This window comes from Candida jiufengensis, assembly GCF_024610255.1.
Source record: "Candida jiufengensis strain CBS 10846 chromosome Unknown scaffold5, whole genome shotgun sequence".
Classification (NCBI taxonomy): Eukaryota; Fungi; Ascomycota; class Pichiomycetes; order Serinales; family Debaryomycetaceae; genus Lodderomyces; species Lodderomyces jiufengensis.
In genome coordinates this window covers 13,318-35,496 of record NW_026261558.1, presented here as the reverse complement: position 1 = coordinate 35,496, position 22,179 = coordinate 13,318, and the positions used below count along the sequence as shown (strand labels likewise).

Sequence of the window (22,179 nt, the reverse complement as noted above, 5' to 3'; positions counted from 1 at the left end):
ACTCAAAATTTAAAACGCAATTTTTTACTAATTTTTTCTATTTTCTCAAATCAAAAGAAAGACAAACTATCTATAAAAGAAATTTATTATGTTAATCTTTCAAGATCAATTTATAAGTTCCAATTTCAAAACTTTTCAATTTAATATCAACAGCACCATCTTTATCCAATTTTAATTCTTCAAAAATTTTACTTTCTAAAGCACAAGTCTTGTAAATTTTATCAACTTTGAAATATTTTTCATCAATTATTAATTTACCTTTGCTTGAACCACCTAATGATTCATAAATTCTAACAACTATTGATTTTTCCTTCTTGGTTAATGTCTTATATTGACTTACATCAATATCATTTTCACCTCTTTTGATATGTGATAAAATTAATGAAGAATTAGTTTCTAATTTAATAGCATTTAAAAATGAAGTATCACTAGCTTTTGGAATTAATTTATAATTAAAATTCCAACCTGCTTTTACAGTATCAACACCTAAAGGACCAGAATGAGAATATATAGCATACTCAAATTTTTGAATACCCATATCAGCTTTATTATCAGGAGCTTTTGCACTTCTCAACAAAGATAATCTAATTAAATTACCATGAATTGATCCACCATATTTACCATTATTTAATATAGAAACACCGTAGTTATATTCACTTAAATCCATAAATTTATGATGACAAACTTCAAATTTTGCAACATCCCATGTAGTATTATAATGAGTTGGTCTTTTTGTGATACCAAATTGAGTTTCATAATTTGCTTCTAATGCTGAATTTATTGTAGTTGGGAATTGAACTTTTAAAAATTTATAATTTTCATGCCAATTAACAGTTGATGAGAATTTTATTAAATTATTATTATTTGAATTAACACCAGGTAATGAAATTATAGTTTCAATTGATGAATTTGGAGATATATCATGAGTTACTTGAATTGAAACTTCTAAAGGATTATCAGATAATATTTTAGATTTTCCTTTATCTAATAATTTAAACTTCTCCAATGAATAAATTTCGGTATCCCAAGCTGGGAAATTTAATGGTTCATCATCAAATAAAAGTAATTGATTACCTCCAACATATTTATTTGATTGTTTTGTTTGTGATGTTGAAGTTGTATCTATAATTTCTCTATCTGCTACTGTATCATATAGTGATGTAATTATACCAGATGGCGAGATTTTAGCAACTAATAATTCATTTGACAAGATGAAACCATCACTGTCTTGTTTAACAGTTGCTGGATATTTCACTTTTTTATTGAATTTAGTTTCTCCACTAACATGATCAACTGAAACTTTAATTTCATCTTGTACATGTTCTGAATGACCATCTTTTTTCAAAGATTGGAATAATTCTGGTGATTCATCCTTTTGAATATTCAAAATCTCATTATTTCTATCCCAAGCCAATGTATTAACAACTGATGCCTTTTTATTTTTACCAGCAACTTCAAGAGCTTTGAAAATTAATTTATCAGCCTTTTTCAATAATGCACTCAACATTGGATAAACTTCTTCATAATAAACCATACCAATACAACTACCTGGTAAAACATCATGAAATTGACATAAACAAAGATCTTCCCACAAGTCTTGAATTTCTTTACCTGGATATTTATAATCTTTATTTTTCAAACTTACTAAACCAGCAATTAATTCTAAATCATGTAATTTAATTTCTCCTAATCTCATAAATTTTTTAATTTGTGCTTGAACAGTATAAGTACCACGATGAAATTCAAGATAAATTTCTCCTGTCCATGTTGGTAAAGTTGATCCTTGATTTGAATTTTCTAATAAATGATCATAAAAATCATCTATATTAACTCCTAATTCAACTGATGGCATTAATCCAACTTCGTTACTTATACCTCTACATCTTCTTAATTTTTCGATCATTTCTTCAGTTGGTCCACCACCACCATCACCATGTCCATATAATAATAATCCTGTTGGTACATCTCTTAAATTTTTATGTTGACGTGATGATCTTAAAACGTCACCAAAATGTGCAGCTGCTGTATAAGTATTTGCTGGTGGCATATGAACCAATACTTGAGATCCATCAATACCTTTCCAATTAAAAGTTGACAAAGGAAAATTATTAATATTATTCCATGATAATTTTTGAGTTAAAAACCTATCAATACCAGATAATTGACAAATTTGAGGAATTTGTGAACTATAACCAAAAGTATCAGGTAACCAATAAATATTTGATTTAAATCCAAATTCATCTTGTAAATATCTTTGACCTAATACAAATTGTCTAATTAATGATTCACCATTTGGTAAATTAGTATCATTTTCAACCCATGAACCTCCCAAAGGTATAAATTGATTAGTTGTAAATTTCTCTTTAATTTTTTCTAAAATTTCTGGATATGATTGTTTTAACCATTTAAATTGTTGCATTTGTGAAGCAACAAATACATATTCTGGATATTTATCAGCAATCTTTAATTGAGTTGTCCATGATCTAACAATTTTTCTCTTGGTTTCTGCAAATGGCCATTCCCATGCTGTATCAATATGACAATTACCTACCCCAAAAACATCAACTCTTTTATTTGGATTTGGATTAACATCAAATACTTCATCTGAATTGATTTTATCACTTAATATTTTTGTTGCTAATTTTCTACATTCTTTTATTGAATTAATATCATCTGGATTAAAAGTATTCATAATTTTTGTACATAAATCAGCAGCTTGATGTTTTTGCCAATAACCACCAGGAAATTCTCTTGATGCATCACTTAAAATCCAAAAATCCCAAAATAATCTTCTTGCTTCTAAATTTGGTACAACTAAATGAGCTTTATTTAATTTGAAAAATCTATTTGGATCTGGTTCACCTTCTGCTCCATTACCAAACATTCCATTACAAGCAACTTCAATATAAAAAATTTGTTCACCAGATTTTCTATATTCTTTTGGTATGTCAAATAAATTACGATCACCACCACCAGTAAATGCTTGTAATGGTAAACCTTTTGAATTATAAATCAAAGCTTCAGAATTTGAATCCCATTCAATTTCTAATCCTTCATATTTTAACCAATCTTCTGGTATATCTAAATTAAATTTAACCCAAAAAGTTTTCCAACTTGGTCCAAAATTATAACCTAAATTAATATTTTCCCAATTAATATCATCAAATTTAATATTACGAAATAAAGGTCTTTGAGTTTTACTATTTTTATCATCTGGTACTTTCCAAGATTTTAAATTACCAATTTCTTTTCTTTTAATATCATAAAATTTTGGTAAATTTAAATTTGAATATTGACCTCCAGTATTAGTAAATTGTCTTAATCTATCATCATATAAATGATCAATTGGTTTAAAATTTGGTTGAAGATTATAATTATCGTATCCCATATTTACTTAGTTCTAATAATTTTTGTGGGGTTATGATTTATATACTTTATATTTTTAACCTTTTTAAGGTAAATTTTTAAAATGAATCTAAGCTAAGTAATATGATACTGTCTAATAAATGATATAAACTATCTCTTAATACTTGTATATATATATATATATTTGATGATAAAATAATTGATTGTTGTTGGTAATGAAAGCTGGTTGTAAATTTGAATAAAAATAAAAAATTAAGGGTTAATAAAAATAATTTAATTTAATAATAGTTATCACGGAACATTAAATAAATTAGGGGGAATTACACAAAATTTCGACCTAAATCTTAATCAAATGAATTTCGAATAAAAATTCAATTCTATTCTATTGTTTTCAATATTAAATCATAACCACTAGATTTTGATTGGAGTGGCAATTTATTGATTTTTAAAATAAAGAAGGTTGTCATAAGAGATCAATGTTTTTGAACGAGCTTATACAAATTGATGAAAGTCAATATTGTTTATTCGTAACATAAATATATGAATTTCTATAAAAACATTGTACTGTGTTATTCATTAATAAAAGATTTATTTAAAATTGATTAATCCCCTTCTCATTTGTACTTAATTTATTGAGTTTTAACTTCTCCATCTTTTTCAACATTTGCAACTTCTGGATGACTTTCTAAAGTAGAAATATGATCAGATGGTAATGAAACTGAAAAACCTTTAATTAATGAAAATTCATCTTTAATTTTACCACCAGCACTTTCAATTTTTTGTTTAATTTCATTAGCAGTTGAATCTGAACATGAATCTTTTAATGTAACAATATAACCGTCTGACATTTTTAAAAATTTGTTTATATTTGATCTAATTAATTTGATATACAAATGAATCTGAACTTGAATTGATCTATTTCTAAAATAATTTGATCCAAGCTAAAATAATTAAAGACAAATTAATTTAATTTTATAATTCCTCAACTTTCAAAATTCAATTGCTATTAAAATAAAATTGTAACCACACACAAAATAAAGAATTCCGTTTTTAGTGTTACTCTATTTTTAAATTGATAAGATTTACGCTACCAAATTTTATCACTAATAATTTCTTATCTAATATATAAGTAATATATAAGAAATTATAATCTCCATTTGGAAATGGAGTTTTATCAATTAAATCCGTCTCCCTATTAAAGCTGGTATAATCAATCAATAAGTATCTTATTATATATTGTAAGTAATTGACTGACCGTAATGTTAATTTGGAATCATGTCTATAAATGTTTAAATAAATTTATTAAATTAATAGACAATATAAAAGATTTCGTTTTGTTAAAATGTTACAAAATTTTGTTTAGGATTGTTGCAAATTTTTATGCAATGTAAGTAACAAAAACTGTAAAAGTATTTGAAAATTTGGAAAAAAAAATATTACTTTCAATGAGTTTCCAGGTAATAAATTTATGGAATTTAAATCTATTTTATGACCTTTTCTGTAGTTGAGTTAATGTTTTCTACTACTTCTCTTGTTCAGATATCGAAACAAATTTATAATTAAATAATAGCTTGTAACTTCAATGACTTTTATACGTATGTTACGACAATAAAGAAATTTACGGAATCAAAAATTAAATTTTAAGTTTTAATAAATTGTACTTATGATCAAAATTAATTTCTTATTATTATGAAACAAATCTCAATTTTTACAACCAAATTTTAATAACAATCAATTCATTTCAAAATAATTCATAATAAACTATATTATCTACAACTTATAATTATATTCCAAATGTATAAATGTCTACATCATCATCACAAAACCCCACTTCTTTAAAACAAGTTTTAGCAACAACTCCATTATTACATTTAATACCAAAACAAAATTTAAGTCCATTAATTAATTTATCACTGTTTATTCCAATAACTGATGAATCATCTTTTTTAAGACCAACTCATATAAATGAATTTAATACTTTAGAATCAAAACAGTTTGAATTGGAATGTCAAAAAGAATTATTAGAATTTGAAGATGATGAATTAGATAATATAAAATTTAAAAGTTATCCAACAATAAAAGATGATAATTTTCAACCACCAGAATATTCAAATTTTGAATTAGAAATTTTAAATAATATTAATATAAATAAAAAAAAAATTATTGATACTGATGATGATGAACAAATTCAAACTTCAAGAATATCAGTAAGAGGTCAAATACCAATTGATGATGATATTTATTTAAAAAAACATAATTATAAATATTTTACAAAATTTGAAAAAGAAAGTTCAACTTTAATTGATAGAGATGCATTATTAAAACAACAAGCAACAATTGAAATTCAACAAAATCTACCGTCGACTTCATTTAATGCTCTGGCTCCAAATCCTGATGATAAATTAGCAACTATTGGAGTTTCAGATTTAAAACAATTTATTCAAAATAGTCATAAATTAACATGGGAAAGAACTGCAGGATTATGTGAATCATTAAATAAAATAGAGACTTTACAAGATGAAGATAGAGCAGATTTAATTATAATTGAAGAAATTTTATATCAAAATTTAAGTATAATTGTTGAAAAAAAACAAACATTAAAAATTGTTGATGATGTTAATACTTTATTACCTGATTTTTTAATTGGAACTTTTGCTTCTAAAGCACTTATGATAATTATTAAATATCAAATTGGAAAACAAATTAAAATGTCATTTGGAAAATATACTCTGATAATTGTTAAAACTTTAGAATTAATGTATGAGAATTTTTTGGTTCCATTAGAAAAATTATTTCAAGAAATTACTGATTTATTTGCTGAAAAATCAATTACAAAATTAGTCATTGAATCAAGTAATAGATTTAAACAATTGGATTCATTAAAAACTGCTTTTGAAGATGAAAGTATAGCAAAATTAGAAGCTTTATGTATAACAATATCATTAAGTGGGAAATTCAATGAATCTGAAGCGTTCTTAGAAAAATTACCAATAACTATACTTCAACAAAATGCAGCAACTTGTTTAATAAATATCTTTAAAAATCATAAAGATCAAAGACTAAATTTAGTGCTGAATGTTTTAGTTGATTTTACCTCACTTGAATATAAACGTCAACATGCAAGAAAATTCAAGACCGAAAGAGGATTTAATATTCAATTGTTTACCATGATTTTAAATAACTTTGCATGTTTAGATCCCGATCCAACAAATATAACTGAATTAATAAGTGCTGAAATTATTAAAAAATTACCTGAACAACAAGCTGAAAATAAACTCAGATTTGAAATGTTAATTGATGATTTGTTTAATCTTTTACCATACCCAGAATGGCCAGTTGCAGATATCATTTTATGGTCGCTAATTGAAAAACTAATGCTAACTCTGGACAAAGAAGAATCAATTCCCGGTGAACTTCAATTATTAGACCATTTGATTAACATATGTGAAAGAATTCTAAATCAAAAATATGAAAAGGATATGTTCCTCAATGAAGAAGCATTAAAGAATATTTTAGGAAATTGTTTAGGTTTTGATGATACTAAGGTGGCATATACATATTTAAACACGAGACTTCAAATTCTTACAAATATTATTATGGAAGAAGAGCTTAAAAAGAATAAAATTCAAGAACCAATTGAAGCTTATAGAGCTATGATCTTTAGCAGACTTTCTCAACTAGTAATTACCAAATCTTATAGTTTTATTATCCGTAAATTAAGTCATTCAAAAGCTATTATAAGGGCAAAAGCAATAAAGGGACTACAAATATTTTTACAAGATTTTCCTGAATTGTTGGCTACTCCAGAGGTTCTAAAACAATTGACCGATAGAATGCATGATCAAGCAATTAAAGTTAGAGAGGCAATGAATGATTTCCTTGGTAAGTATGCTAAAAAGAACCCAAATGATGCTGAAAAAGTTATTAATCCATTATATCTTGCATTAGATGATCCTGGTTTATCAGTTAGAAAAAGTGCAATAAAATCTTGTATGGAAAACTTTAATTTTGTTGGACCATTAGCAAAAGTTAAAATAAGTTTAAAATTTTTGGAAAGAACAACTGATGAAGAAGATGGTGTTAGAAATGAAGCTGTTGCTGCATTATTGGAAATTTTTTTCAAAGACAAAGAAGGAGTCAATTTTTTGATAGGAGTTGCAAAAGACAGTAAGAGTTTGTTGAAACCATTTTTAGAAAATAATTTTGAAAAAATCCCAGAGAGAGTGGTTCCGGATCTAGTTGATCTAATTGCAAGCTCCGATAAAATTGAAGAACTTGATGGAGCATTTGTTACACTAGCAATAATTACTCAACTAAAACCAGAACTTATAACTCAAGATATATTATCCGCATTAAAACCTTTTTATATGGATACAAATTATATTAATACTGTGGCATATACCAATGCACTTTTGGTTTTAAAATCATCAACTTCAAAATTAAGTGCCATACGTCCTGAGTTATCATTGGATATTCAAAATTTCTTATATCATAAACTCATTTTTTTCCAATCTCATGATATTTCTTTAGCTACTCAAGCTTTATGGAATTTAGGTAAATTAAGTTCGACTGAGTTAAAAGGTGTATCTGCTGTAATTTCAGCTATGAGAAATATAAGAACATTTCATGATCAAAAGACTTATGATAAGATTTTCAAACACCTACAAATATTAGGAAGTTTTGGTAAATATTTTCAACTTCAAAAATTTAGACACGTATTTGTTCAAGAAGGAATAGTACCTCAAAGTTGCGCTACAGTTATGTCAATTCTTGTTAAATATATAATAGCATTCACTTCTGATAAATTTCCAATGGTGCTTAGAAAATATGCTTATACAAATATTATACTTGCATGTTCAAATAATCCAACTTTTATGACTGATAATGCAATACTACGAATAATTGAAAATGGGCTTGGGTTGGATGATGAAATAAAATTCAATATCATTAGGGTAATTTCAGAGTTTATAAATGATAATGGTGAAAAAATCGAGTCAACTGAGTTTAATTCAAATGAAAATCCTGAAAAAAATAAAGATTCTGGATATAATACATGTTGTGTATTAGTTGATAGATTTTATAATACAATTTCAGAACTTAGTTTAAAAGCTACATCAACAGATTTATCAGAACTAGCATTTGTATTTGTTAGAAAATCTTTGAAATTAGGTTTGATAATACCAATGAAAGGGATCAAAATTATAATAGCATTACATGGATCAGCAATTTTAAGGATTCAACAATCAGCTCATGAATTATATCTGGAATTTTATGATAAAAATAAATCATTTGTTGATACTCAACATATAGCTGGTATAAAATTAGCTTTTGAAAATGAATTGATTGCAAATAATATCATATCGTTACTTTATGCTAAAAATAATAAAACTAAAACTTCAAGAAATAAATTTATTACATCTATATCAAGATTATTTGCAATAAAACATAAGAGTCAAATTACAAAAGATGAATTATTATTTATTGTTTTCATAATTGAAAGAATCTACAAAATTAAATTCAAAACATTGGAAGAAATTTTCATTATATTAGAACAATTACAAAATACTTTACAATATACTGTACCTGAATTCATTAGCGATTTAAAAGATAACGGAGTTAAACCAGATGATCATTACAAAGGGTTATTATTACATTTGTTATTAGAATTTTATGATTATCTAACTACAATGTATAATATAAGTTTAGAAAATATTGAAGCATTCACAGCAAGATATTTAGAATTAGATTTAGAGCAATCACCAAAAATTTTAAAAGCACCCCCTGAATTACATTTTGGTTGGATATTTGATAATGTTGATGATCCTAAATCTTTAGAAAGAGCAGCTATAACTGCTAATAAATCTATTTTCAATCAATAGGATACTAGTTATATATAATTAACAATTTAGCATTACTTTGTATTAGATTGTACCAAATGTATTGTATTGTCTTCTCCAACTTATTGGTAATTGAAATCCTTTTTCTGAAACTTTTACATCAAAGAAATCAGAACCAAATAAATCATCTGATGATCCATAAATATCAATATTTATTGTACCATCAATATCTTCTAATTTTTCTTTTACTTCTTCAACTTTTGGTTCTATTTTAGCTTTTGGTTTTCTAACTCTTTTAACTACTTTTTTAGTAATTGATTTTTCAGCTCCGTTATTATTTTCAGCTACTTCATTCATCAATTCTTCATCTTCTTCATCTTCTTCATCATCAGGTACTTGACTTAAATCATATTCTTCATCAATAATTTCAAATTGTATACCTTGATTATTATATAATCTAACATTATTAGCAAATTCATCTTTTTTCTTCTTCCATATAGATTGTTTATACAACATTTTTTCAATTTCATCAATAGTTAAATTTTTTTTAATTTCCATTTCTTCTAAATTTTTTAAATCATTTATTTTAGTTATTGAAGGTAAATGTCTTATCCAATCGTATTGATTTAATAATTTAAGATAATTTTGAAAATTATCTAATTCCATTAAATTTTTGATTTTTTCTTCATTCAACATTTGTGCTTCTTCTTTTCTCATTTTACGGTGGAATATTTGGTAAGTGGAATCAGGTAAAGGATCTTCGATATTAGGATCAATGATGATTTTTTTTCTTTTAATCTTGATGATGTCTCCATGATCTATTAGTTTTGGTTTTATTTCTTCGTTATTTTCTTCTTTATAATAGGTATATAATGGTAATTTATCAATTTCTGGATTATTATCGATTCGTATTTCTTTTTCTCTATATAAATAATGATTTATATTATCAAAATTAAATAAGTTCTTGTCTTCTAGTTGTTTGTCATCTCTTGATCTTAATTTTCTTGGTGAATTTTTATCTTTCCGTAGCATCATTGTTGATTTTGATAAAATGTGGAATGATGGTGTTGACTAATTGAAAATAGAAGATGTATTGATGATCTAAAGTTGATGTTATGTATGTTTCATGTTTTAAATAATATTTACGATTGTTTACTCTTTGATTTTGTGTAAGACTAACTTAAATTTTTGTTAAAAAGCGTTCATGAAAAATTTAAAGAGATAATTGAAATCAATTAAAATATGAAAATTTATAAATCATAAATATATTCATCATCTATTAAAAAATTTTAAATTATTGCTTCCTTTTATTCAAATATTGCCTTATATTATAAGGTTTCATTTTAGATAGTTGACCTTCAGTAATTAAAGAATTTATTAATTCTTCTTGAACAGTAAATAAATTACCAATTTCTTTTAATATTTGAAATTTTTCAGATAAATCAGGTATATCCCATTCATCTATTATATTTTGATACCTAATTGCATCTTTTGTTAATACTACACCACCTATTGAATTTACTTGATATTTTTTGAAATGTTCTAAAAGTAATTGTAAAAATTTATTACCTATTAGATTCAAAGTGTTTTCTAAATTTTTACCACTTAATACAACGCTTACATTTGTATACATTTCATTTAAAAACTCACTTATTAGTTCACACGCTTCTGTATCTTCTTCAATTGTATCACATAAAAAGTCCTTTTTCTTTTGTTTCCCAAGTAATGTTTGTAATTGATGTAATGAGTAGTTGACTAACTTTTCAACTAACTGATTTATACTATTTTCTTGAATTTTAACAAATTCATTAATCATTGATTTTGCTTTATTTTTAGCAACTTGATCATTTGATAAACTTGGAAAAATGATCTTTTTAGCACACGTTGATAAACAAAATAAAATTTCCTTTTTAAAATGAATTGAAGTTAAACTCCAAAAAAAATTAAGATTTTGTAATTGAAGTTCTTCACGCACAATAAGTTTTGCAAAATTAGCAGCTAATAAATTTAAAACTTCTAAAGAATGATCTGATGATCTATCTGGATTTAATTCAAGTGCTCTACTTAAAGATTCAGCTGCTGCTTTTATTAATTTTTCAACTGTATCAATAGCTGCTAAATCATCTTCTTCCAATTCTAATTTAGATACATTTTTTTCGTTACCTGTTCTTTCATTTATCTTGGTTCTAACATATTGTGTAAATTTGGCTAATCTTTTTCTTTCTGCTGCAAATGTAGTATGATCGTATTCCTTTTTGGTGTATTTCGTTGTATCTGATCTTTCTAATCCAACATTTTCGTGTGTTTGATCATTGAATGACTCGGCGTCAAATTTATTTAAAATGCTATGCACCACTTCTTCTAGATTTTTCTTCTCCCTAGTTAAATAAGTATCTCCAAGATATTCCGCAAATAGTTGATTAAAGGAATTGTCCAAAGTTTGCAGCAAATGTTGATCTGAATCGTATTCTTCAGTGATCATATAATCTTTAATTTGATTTGTGAATTCTCCAACCAAATCATGTAATTCATGAAGTATTCTAACATGTGCTAATAAATTAAATTGTAATGAAAATTGTAATAATCCAGAAATTTTTTGTTTTATAACTCTATCATAAATTCTTTGTATTAATGTTACCAAAACAACTGGATTATTAAATATTTTTTTACTTAATCTTGCTTTTGATTTTATATCAAATTTTAAATTTTGTAAAAATGCTTTAAAATTATCATCCATTTCTATATTTGAATTCGGATCAGCCCATTCTTTCCATTGTTCTTCATTAAATGTAGTTTCATTTTCATCATTATCCATTGATAATTCATTTTTACTTACAAATGCTTCCATTAAATTTATATTTCCATTATATTCATTTAAAATTGTTGCAATCTTGTTCATAACTTTTATATCAAAATCTGATTCATCATTCCCACCAGTTGCTATATCGAATTTTTTTAGCAAATCATCTTCCATTTTATTCCCAAATGCTTCTATATCTTGTAGACACTTGATTGTTTTCTGTATCGATTCATCACTTATTCTTTTAGCTAAATGAAGTAATTGTCTTATATATTTAGCACAATCTATATTATCTTGAGGATTTGAACTAGATTTTAAAGTCTCTAATTGTGGATACTGACCTTTTGTATAAAACCCATGGTATGCTCTGATTAAAAAAATAGTTTCTTTTGACTTATCTCTTGATGTTGATATCTTATTTAGTTTAGTTCCCAACGGATTAACTTTATTTGAAACTAATGAGATTTTATCATCTAAGTTACTAAATTCGTGACCTAAATTACCCATCAGTTCACTTAGTTTTATAACATTATTTGAATGTTTTAGTTCATAAGTATCAACTTGTTTTTCACCTTCAATTCTTTGTTTATTCGCTTCAATATCCAATTGATTTAATTCTCTTATGGTACTTTCAAAAGACCTAATATAAGGTTTTGGATCAAGGTATGCATATTTATTTACTTCAGCACCTTTTAAAATATGATCTTTACTTATTTCTTCAACAAAATCATTTACTGATAAACCATTCAAAAAATTATCTGCTGATAGTAGTTTTTTTATATCTGAGTTTAATTCATAAATTGAGAAGGACCCGCCACTCATTGAATTATTTAGTACTTATAATTGATTGTTTAATTTAGCTTATGTGCTACAAAATAATGTTTCGGTATTTCCATATTCTCGTATAATTTTATATTTGCGTCACGTGATATATTTAGGAGATATATTTCCATAAACTAGAGATCAATTTGAAGTAATCTACAATTAATATGCTTGAGTCAACAAGTGTTGAATGTATTAATACTATACAAATTTAATTAAAAATTCTATTTGATATACAACATTTAGTTAGCTCTTAAGGTTAAGTGACATTTACCACAATATTGTCTATCTTTCATATTAGCCATGAAAATACCAGCACCACAAGTTGGAGCAGGACATTCTCTTCTTAATCTTTCAACATTACCTTCATTATCAACTTTATAGTAAGTTAAAACGGCTAATTTATGTTTTCTATGTTTATGTTTAATTTTTTTTGGAGTAGTATAAACTTTCTTCTTTCTTTTTTTACCACCACCTCTTAATCTTAAAACTAAATGTAAAGTGGATTCTTTTTGAATGTTATAATCTGATAAAGTTCTACCATCTTCTAATTGTTTACCAGCAAAAATTAATCTTTGTTGATCTGGTGGGATTCCTTCTTTATCTTGAATTTTTGATTTAACATTATCAATAGTATCTGAAGATTCAACTTCTAAAGTGATTGTTTTCCCAGTAAGGGTTTTGACGAAAATTTGCATCTTGGCTTGTCTGCAAAAGTTGCTTCTTTCTTACCAAATTGAATTTGTAGTGAAAAGAAGAAATGTAAAAATTAGAATCGTAAAATGGCAAATATGAAAAATTATTAAGATTTTTTTCTGTAGGATGTCTGAGATACAAATTATTTGACTTTAAAATTTGACAATAAATAAAGACATGTGCAAGAATATAATTTAGGGTTATAACCTCAAAATCTTGTCAATCATATTGGCACTTAGATTCAACTTCAGTGCAGTTGTTTACTTGGTTTTAGGACAAGTACTGCTAATTGGAGATGGAATTTCTCATTTTTCATTTAAATTTTTGTTGTATTTTGTTGATTGGCTATTTAAAAATTTGACAACTTTAAAACCCGCTTAAAAGCGTTTAATTACGATTGCAAATTTGGTTACATTAAAATGCTTTAGATCAAAGAGACATGAAGTACCGGATTTTAACGAGTTCCAACATTTGTTATTATGTAACAACTTTATCAAGAGAATAAAGCTTGGCTTTGTATCGTAAAATAATCCGGTTTGTACATTAATATATTATTTGATGGTTGCGAAACTTTTATAATTCACCGATTTACAAACTTTTTTGGTGTGAGTTTCAGTTCCATTTCAGTAATCAATGATCATTGGTTTGTTTAAGTTGAAAGATGTACTGCGTTTATTGAGTCTCAATCGTACTTTTCCATAATCGGGGTTTTTGAAATCAATTTGGCACAATTTATAAATGGAGCTGAATATCTGTAATTTTTTATCTATTTTGGGTACTTGGATTAATATTAAACCATCAAACTCAAAAATCGACAATGAAATTTTCAATTTTAATTCCAATTGCTTCTGTTATTTCAATCGTTTCTGCTTCTCCAGCACCAGCAGTAACTGCCCCACCAAATCCATCATCAACAGGAGTCAACCCATGGGCAACATATCCCTCAGTAGCTAAAACAGCATCAATTAATGGATTTGCTGATAAAATTTATGATCAATTACCATCATGTGCTCAACCATGTGTTAAAAAAGATACCAAAGTTACTCCATGTCCATATTGGGATACTGGTTGTTTATGTGTTATGCCAAATTTTGCTGGTCCAATTGGTGAATGTATTGCTTCTAATTGTATAGGTAATGAAGTTAAAATTGCAACTTCTTTAGCTACTTCTATTTGTTCAAGTGCTGGTGTTTGGGATCCTTATTGGATGATTCCTCCTTCTGTTTCTTCAACCTTGTCTGTTGCTGCTGCTACTCAATAAATATTTTTGCTTCCAGTGTATAGCTTAATCTGAATAAACAAGTTAATTACTGGCTGGATTTAATGATTGATTACTCTGAGTTTGGTTGCAAATTTCATAAATTTTTAGCGATTAAGGTACTACCAAATGCTTTGTAATGGAAATATAATATTTGCAGCCATTGCGTCAATTAATAATTAAAAAAAAAAAAAAATCCATTAAATTGTGGGGTGTAAATTTTATTATCGTGTGCAGATTTGTTTCAGAATATTCGATTATTTTCTGATCTGATCACATATTTGACAAGGTCCCTTAAATGAAATACAAACGTTTACTAATTTACAATGACTAAATTACTAGTTTATTGTTATATGTATTGAATTTTGCTAAATACAAGAATGAATATATATATGATAATCTATAATAAATCTTTATATAATGTAAAACCTTTAAAGAATTGAATAAAAAACAGACAAAACTAAAACATCCAAATTTTAAATTTATGCTAATTGAAAAAATGAATAAAAACTAGAACTGAATAACCTGAAACTTATGCTAAATGATGAATGATGGAAAAACGACTTTAATCTTTATGTAGTATTTGATTGACTGAATAAATGAAACAATTGAGTTCAATCATTTGTAGAACCACTCCCATATAAATATTTGATGCTAATTAATTAAACCAACAATTACTTTAATCTGAATCTTTGAAAACACCAGTTTGTTCCCATTTTTCAGTTAATTGATTTAAAACATTTTCAAAAGCTAATTTCCCACTTTTAGCATTTTGACCAAATCTTTCAATAGACCATTCTTCTAATTTATCACAAATTTTAGAAACACCAGCAAATGCAGTAATTTCAGCTGATTGATTAAAAGTAGTTTGTAAATCAGGTAATTGTAAATCTGGTTTATAAATAACAGTTTCTTTAACTAATAATAAATGATTCATTGTTAAATTCATTGATTTCATAATTAAACTTTTGTTGTTCAAATCAATTTCACTAACTTCTCTAACATAACTTATTGATTGACCACCAACTATAAATGATAACCATTTTGGAATAGATTGTTTACAACCAATTAATCTTTCTGTTCTTAAAATATGATTATTTATAATAGATCTACCTAATATATCAACAGATATAACATGACTTGATAATTCATTTGGATATTTTTGCCAATTTGCAGCTGTTACTTGATCCCATGGATAATGAAATAAATAATCAGATTGAAATAATTTCATAATTGAATAATTTTGTTACTTATATATAAAATAATTGATGATAAAATGTCAAATCGTAATTGATCTTGTGTAATGATAAATTAGAATATTGAGAATAGGAATTGAATCTTTATTTATACTTCTTTTGTTATCTAATGATATCTATAATATGAAATAAAAAATGATCAATTTAATTTTATAGAATAAAAAATTCTTTCTTTATTTTCTAAATTTTAAAATTTCTTTTTTTTTTTTTTTTTTTTTTTTTTTTTTTTTTTTTTTNTTCAGCTGCATATTTAGAAATTAATTTACGAGATTGATAGATAATAATAATAGTATTATATATTTTATTCAAACACAGAAATAGAATAATAATAATATAATTTAGAAGCAACTTTTAATAAGTAGATTCAATGACAAGACTGACATTTCAAATCTTCATTTAAATTGTCTATTTCTCTTGATTTTATTTAAAAGGTAAATAGTTTATTGACTTTGATTTAAATAAAACTTATAAGGAACCGAAAATGTCAAAAATAACAAAAAAAATGCTACCAGTTGAAACATCGGAAATAATCGGTACTAAAATTATTTATTTCAATTTTGTTTTATCAAGTCAACAAAATTGATCATTATCTTTTTATACATATATGAATATTGAGTTCATATTTCGAAACTAAGTCGTCAAATGAATTGTATATGAGTTTACATGACAATCAAAACACACTTTCAACCAAATTTTTCATCATGCTATCATTATACTTTGAAAGAAATTCAAATATTTTTATCCGAAAAATTTTGCCTCAGTTTTAAAGTTTTGCAGCCATACAAGTCGTGTGAGCATTAGATATTTAAATAAAAATTGTAATTAGAAATATATTTTTTTTTCTATTAATTTTGTCTATAGTCTAATATCTATAGTTTTGTCTATGTAATCTATACAAATTTCTATTTCTTTAATATCGTATCTTTTATTTTTAAAAACAATCTAACAAAGTATTTTATTTGTATCTTTTATCATTCCATAAATCATAATATAAATCTAATAAACATGAACTACTCCAAGCTTGAGTAGGACTTGAATCATTACATAATTCACCATCTTTATTAGTTAATTCAGTTAATCCTGCCCATGGACTATCTTTAATCCATTTTATATGATATTGAATTCTATCATTTAATAATGTAAACAATTCTAATGAATTTATTTGGGGGAATTTAAAATATAAAAATGCTCTTAAAAAATAGCCAAAATTCCAAACCCATTCTGGTCCTTGATGATAATTTCTTCCCTTTGATGTAGCAAAATCATCATTATCAATTGAATTATTATAATATGGTCTATAATTATAATCCAGTGGATCTAATGTTCTCATTCCAATTGGTCCTCTAATTATTAAATCAGCATTATTAATAGCTTTTATGGCATGTTCTGGTGTAAATAATTCTGGTGCAACACACATTGCAATTGGGAAATTTGGTCTTAATTGATAATCTTCATATGGTTTTCCTGAATGATATAAATCTTTATATATTCCTCTTCTATTAATTAATGATGGATCAACATCATAATTGCAATCATCTTTTGAATTTTCAGGTATATAAAAATGTTTTTCAAAATTTTGTTGTAATAAATTTTCCCAATCAATTAAAGAAATTTTTTCACCATTTGATTTTTCAACTTCTTTGTAATTAAATTTACCTTGTTTTTGTAATTGATTGACAAAACGTAATGCACTTTTCAATAATCCTTGTAATTCAACTGCTGATCCATCTCTTGGTGTACCTGGTATACCTCTATTATGAGCTCTTTCACTTTCTCCCATTTTATCCATCCATGTACCACAATTTAATTGTGATCCACCATAAACAAATCCAGTATCCCAATTTATACCAACTTCTACATTAAATCCTTCATCTTTCATTTGTGAATCTAAATTAGGTCCTGCATTTGCTTCTCTATATTTTATACCTTTTGCATGACGCTGTAATATTTCAAAAATTATTTCTTTTATTGATGATTCATATGTAAATGCTTCTTCAACTGGAATATATTTATCATCTAATGGAAATCTTCTTGATACTTTTTCATCTAATATTTTAATTCCATTAGGTACATTTATAACATATTCTTGTATAGCTTGTAAAAAGAACCATGCAGCATCTCTTGCATTATATCTTGGGTTTCTACCAGCATCTAATAAATTTGGAATTAATCCATGTTTTAAGGTTTTAGCAAAACCAAGAATATGTTGTTTAGCATCTTCATTTCTTTCAGGTACAATTAATAAACCTCTAAATGAAATGAATACATCTCTTCCCCAACATCTCATATAATCATTACTAAAATGTGGTAATCCTGCTGCTATACATGGAACTGATTTATCTGGAACTAATGAAGTATTATTCATATATCCAACCATTTGTACTGACGTTAAAGCTAAACTTTGAACAAAATTTGTAGCTTGTTGAATTTGTTTACCAAATTGTCTCAATGCTCTAAATCTTGCTGCTTCATATGCAATACCAACAATTAATGCAAAATAATGAGGTCTAAGGTAATAAGGAGCTTTTTTAACAGCATCAAATCTATCTTTTAACCAATTTTGAAATTTTCCTAAGTTCTTTGATTTAGCTACATATTTATCTAATCTTGCAACAACATTATCCAAAGCCCATGATCCATCTCTTAAATGATCACAAATAGGATGTCCCAAGTTATTAGACCATATGACATGTTTTAAAGCAGTTTGCCAACCTTCTAAACCAGCATAGATTAATGGTCCATAATTTGGAATATCATAAACATTATCTTTACCTCCACTTGCATCTAATTCTTCTGGTGAACATTTATAAAGTAATGCATTTAAATCATATAAATCTAAACCTAACGATGCTTCAATTGCTCCTTCTTTAACATAATTATCTAATGATTGATCGACTCCTGGGATTTCTGTGGAGAATACAGATATTGAACCTGGTACAAAAGTACTATTAACATGAATTATACTATCACCATTTTCATAATCAACTTTTGGCTCTTCGATTTCCTCGACTTTTACTGGTATACCAGTTAAATATTCTTTATTTGATTCATAATCACCAGTTTGTTTTAAAGTATAACTAAATTCATGTTTAACTTTAGTACCACCTAATGTTGAAGGTGATAAAATTTGTTCAGTTTCATTTTGATGGAATTTGCTTCTAGCTATAAGGAACCAACCTTTACCAGTTCTTGCATTATAACGTTGAATTGTAATATATTGACCTTCGTGGTGAATATACATTTCATGATCACGAGCAATATCTTCACTTTCTTTTGCTAAATCACTTCTAATCTTGTATAATTTTGCTTTAACTTTACCTATTCCATTATTATCATTTAAATCATAAAGTCTATCTTCATTTACAACATCAAGTATATGTGGATAACATTCATCATAACCATAAACTGATCCAATAGCTGATGAACAAAACGCAACTAAAGCAGCGTTAGGTAAAGTATCTTCAACTGTTCTCTTTTGTGCTGGCATTTCATTATCATGAGTACAATCCATAAATATAGCATGAGGAGCAGAACTTGTTAATACTTTTGGAATTTCTAATTCTGTATAACCACCTCTTGATTGTGGTTCTTTTTCTGCAGGGTATGAAAAGTCACTTAATGGTAACCAAGTTAAAGAACCAATTGGTCTTCCACCATGTTTATGAACTAATGAAGATAATTCTCCAACACTCCAAGCTTGCATTGCTTCTCTAACTAAAGAATTTATAGCTAACCTTTCAACAAAGATTTTATCCATTTCTTCAGATCCAGAAAATAATTCAGCAACAACATATAAATTAGGATTTACTTTTCTTGCTTCATCTAATAATCTTTCACCAACATGTAATGGAGTAGAATGACAATTGTCAATTCTAAATCCATTAAATACTTTTGCTGATTCTCTAGTATATTGAATCATTCTATCCCATAATTTTGGAGAATCTTCATATTTTGATCCATATCTTAATTTAACACAATCTCCCCATACTATAACTTCTCTTCTTAAATAAGCTTTTGATTGATCCGATGCAAAATCAACTAATGGATTACCACCCCAAATCCAACCATTGTTAGCTAATGCTTGCTTTTTGCCATCTTTATCAACAAATCTTGTAAAGTATGGTTCAGTTAATGGATATTTTTTGGTAACTTCACCTAATTTTGGTCCATTATCAGCTAATCTTAAAAATTTTATCCTATCACCTACTTGTTGTTGAATAGTTTTTAAATCATCATCATATTGAGCATATAATGGTTCATTTATAATATCAATTATTTCACCCGCTTTATCAGTATTACCATATAATTTTTTCAATGTTGATGCAAATTTTTTAGTGTCTAATTTATTTTCAAATCTTTTACCTAATTTTGGTTTTTCATCTCCTAATATAAAATTTGAAACTTGTTTTATATCATTTTTGTCGATTTTTGAAACGTCAACATCTGTATTATTTTCTGAATTTTTAACATCTTCTATAGCTTTCTCTCTGTTAAATACATAATATTGCCATAATTGTAATTTATCTAATACTTCTGTCTTTATAGTTTCAATTATTTTGTTTAAATCTGATTCGTTTTCTATTGTTGTTGGTAAATCATATTCTTTTAAGTTCTCACTAAATTTCAACAATGCTTCATCTAATTCAATTGCTGATATTAAATGTGGTGCAGTGTCTTGATTATATCCTGAATCTGGTGCGTCTTTTAACCATTCTGAATTATTTGCAGTATGATTCCATACAACATCAGTTAAACTTAATAATTCATTATCATTTAAAACTGTATGTATTTTTTTAGTTGCATCATTATCTTTTCCAAATATTTCAGGATCCCATTTTAATTGATCATATATAGAATAAGGAGAATTTGATTCACCTCTTTCTTGTAATGGAGTGAAATGTATTGTATTATAACCTTTTGCTTTGATATTTTGGAAAATTTTTGGCCAACGATCATATGAACCAATCCATTTTGATATTACAGTTTCAACATTAATTGCATTAAATGGAATAAATTGACCATTTATTGATAAATGAGGTGGTACATTGAAATAATATTTATCTGTAGTTTGTTCACCTTGATCATCTTCATATTTTATATAATAATTATAGGCACCAGGTTTAAAAATTGGAATTTTAATTAAAATATCTTCATGAAAAGAAGAATCAATTGATATTTCTTTATATTTATATCTATCAAATTCTTCATCATATGTATTTGGAACATTAACATATAATTTCCCCTTTCTTGAAATTTTACTTGCAGCATTTAATTGAAATTGTAAATTAAAAATAATATCACCAGGTTTATAAGTTTTAGGATAATCATTTGATGGTAAACTTAAAACACCATTATTTATATTTTCATTATTAACAGGTTGACCAAGATTTGATAACCTGAATAATATAGTTTGATCCATTTGACAATGGGTTGTATTTATGTTATGAAGTTATATAATTTTAGTTGTAAATTGAATTATATTTTAAATTGAAAAATTATATTTTCAATAAAATAGTTTCTTTTCTATTAAAAGTATCATCTAAATGTACAAAACTTATTATTCAATATTGGATTGCTATTTAATATTATTTTTCAAGCAAAAAAATAATTCCTCCAAGATTTAAAGATAGAAAATATTTCAAAAAATGGTTAGATTGTAACAAAGTAAGTATTATTTATTTAATTGTAACTTCTTTTTAGTAAATTGACCTTACTCGTATTAACTAAAGATCTCCTTCGAGATCAAACTAACTGGTCCCTAATACTTTAATGAATTTTATTCTTATTAGTATTTAGTTTATTCGTATTCTAGATTAACCTATAATCTATGAAAATCATACTCTTAAAGTATAATTAATGACCCCCCTACAAGGGGGGGGGTTATCACCCCTCCATGTCTATTCTTATTACTTGCTGCTACAGCTAAAAGTGCGCAATTAGGTTTACACGCAATAAAGCAATAACTCTTTTAATATCATTAGTTACTATAGCTATTAAACCACTAACTAATGTTGTTATACCATAATAATAAATATATGTCCTATATAGGAATTGAACCTATGGTCTTTCGATTACAAAACGAACGCTTTACGGCTAAGCTAATAAACGGAACCATATTTAGTTTAGTTATAATCATATTAGCTG

General features: G+C 26.0%; 9 protein-coding genes across 9 annotated transcripts; 2 read left to right on the top strand and 7 right to left on the bottom strand. All coding sequences in view use genetic code 12, as the record gives it.

The window, feature by feature from the left end:
• Positions 1–91: 91 nt before the first annotated feature.
• On the bottom strand, positions 92–3,388 carry AMS1 (alpha-mannosidase; the record flags this gene model as incomplete). The annotated part of the gene is made up of 1 exon (XM_051761833.1): positions 92–3,388. One exon carries the CDS (start codon positions 3,386–3,388, stop codon positions 92–94), a length of 3,297 nt encoding a protein of 1,098 aa, XP_051620999.1.
• Positions 3,389–3,995: 607 nt separating this feature from the next.
• KGF54_001460 (uncharacterized protein) lies at positions 3,996–4,214 on the bottom strand (the record flags this gene model as incomplete). The annotated part of the gene is made up of 1 exon (XM_051761832.1): positions 3,996–4,214. The coding sequence occupies one exon, from the start codon at positions 4,212–4,214 to the stop codon at positions 3,996–3,998; it is 219 nt and encodes a 72-aa protein (XP_051620998.1).
• A 954-nt stretch (positions 4,215–5,168) lies between these two features.
• Positions 5,169–9,245, top strand: KGF54_001459 (cohesin-loading factor complex subunit; the record flags this gene model as incomplete). The annotated part of the gene is made up of 1 exon (XM_051761830.1): positions 5,169–9,245. The coding sequence occupies one exon, from the start codon at positions 5,169–5,171 to the stop codon at positions 9,243–9,245; it is 4,077 nt and encodes a 1,358-aa protein (XP_051620997.1).
• A 42-nt stretch (positions 9,246–9,287) lies between these two features.
• KGF54_001458 (uncharacterized protein) lies at positions 9,288–10,238 on the bottom strand (the record flags this gene model as incomplete). Its single annotated transcript, XM_051761829.1, has 1 exon — positions 9,288–10,238. The coding sequence occupies one exon, from the start codon at positions 10,236–10,238 to the stop codon at positions 9,288–9,290; it is 951 nt and encodes a 316-aa protein (XP_051620996.1).
• A 259-nt stretch (positions 10,239–10,497) lies between these two features.
• On the bottom strand, positions 10,498–12,825 carry SEC10 (exocyst subunit; the record flags this gene model as incomplete). Its single annotated transcript, XM_051761828.1, has 1 exon — positions 10,498–12,825. One exon carries the CDS (start codon positions 12,823–12,825, stop codon positions 10,498–10,500), a length of 2,328 nt encoding a protein of 775 aa, XP_051620995.1.
• A 242-nt stretch (positions 12,826–13,067) lies between these two features.
• Positions 13,068–13,523, bottom strand: UBI3 (ubiquitin-ribosomal 40S subunit protein S31 fusion protein; the record flags this gene model as incomplete). Its single annotated transcript, XM_051761827.1, has 1 exon — positions 13,068–13,523. The coding sequence occupies one exon, from the start codon at positions 13,521–13,523 to the stop codon at positions 13,068–13,070; it is 456 nt and encodes a 151-aa protein (XP_051620994.1).
• Positions 13,524–14,338: 815 nt separating this feature from the next.
• Positions 14,339–14,782, top strand: KGF54_001455 (CFEM domain-containing protein; the record flags this gene model as incomplete). Its single annotated transcript, XM_051761826.1, has 1 exon — positions 14,339–14,782. One exon carries the CDS (start codon positions 14,339–14,341, stop codon positions 14,780–14,782), a length of 444 nt encoding a protein of 147 aa, XP_051620993.1.
• Positions 14,783–15,458: 676 nt separating this feature from the next.
• KGF54_001454 (uncharacterized protein) lies at positions 15,459–16,010 on the bottom strand (the record flags this gene model as incomplete). Its single annotated transcript, XM_051761825.1, has 1 exon — positions 15,459–16,010. The coding sequence occupies one exon, from the start codon at positions 16,008–16,010 to the stop codon at positions 15,459–15,461; it is 552 nt and encodes a 183-aa protein (XP_051620992.1).
• Positions 16,011–16,990: 980 nt separating this feature from the next.
• GDB1 (bifunctional 4-alpha-glucanotransferase/amylo-alpha-1,6-glucosidase) lies at positions 16,991–21,454 on the bottom strand (the record flags this gene model as incomplete). The annotated part of the gene is made up of 1 exon (XM_051761824.1): positions 16,991–21,454. The coding sequence occupies one exon, from the start codon at positions 21,452–21,454 to the stop codon at positions 16,991–16,993; it is 4,464 nt and encodes a 1,487-aa protein (XP_051620991.1).
• Between the last annotated feature and the right edge of the window lie 725 nt (positions 21,455–22,179).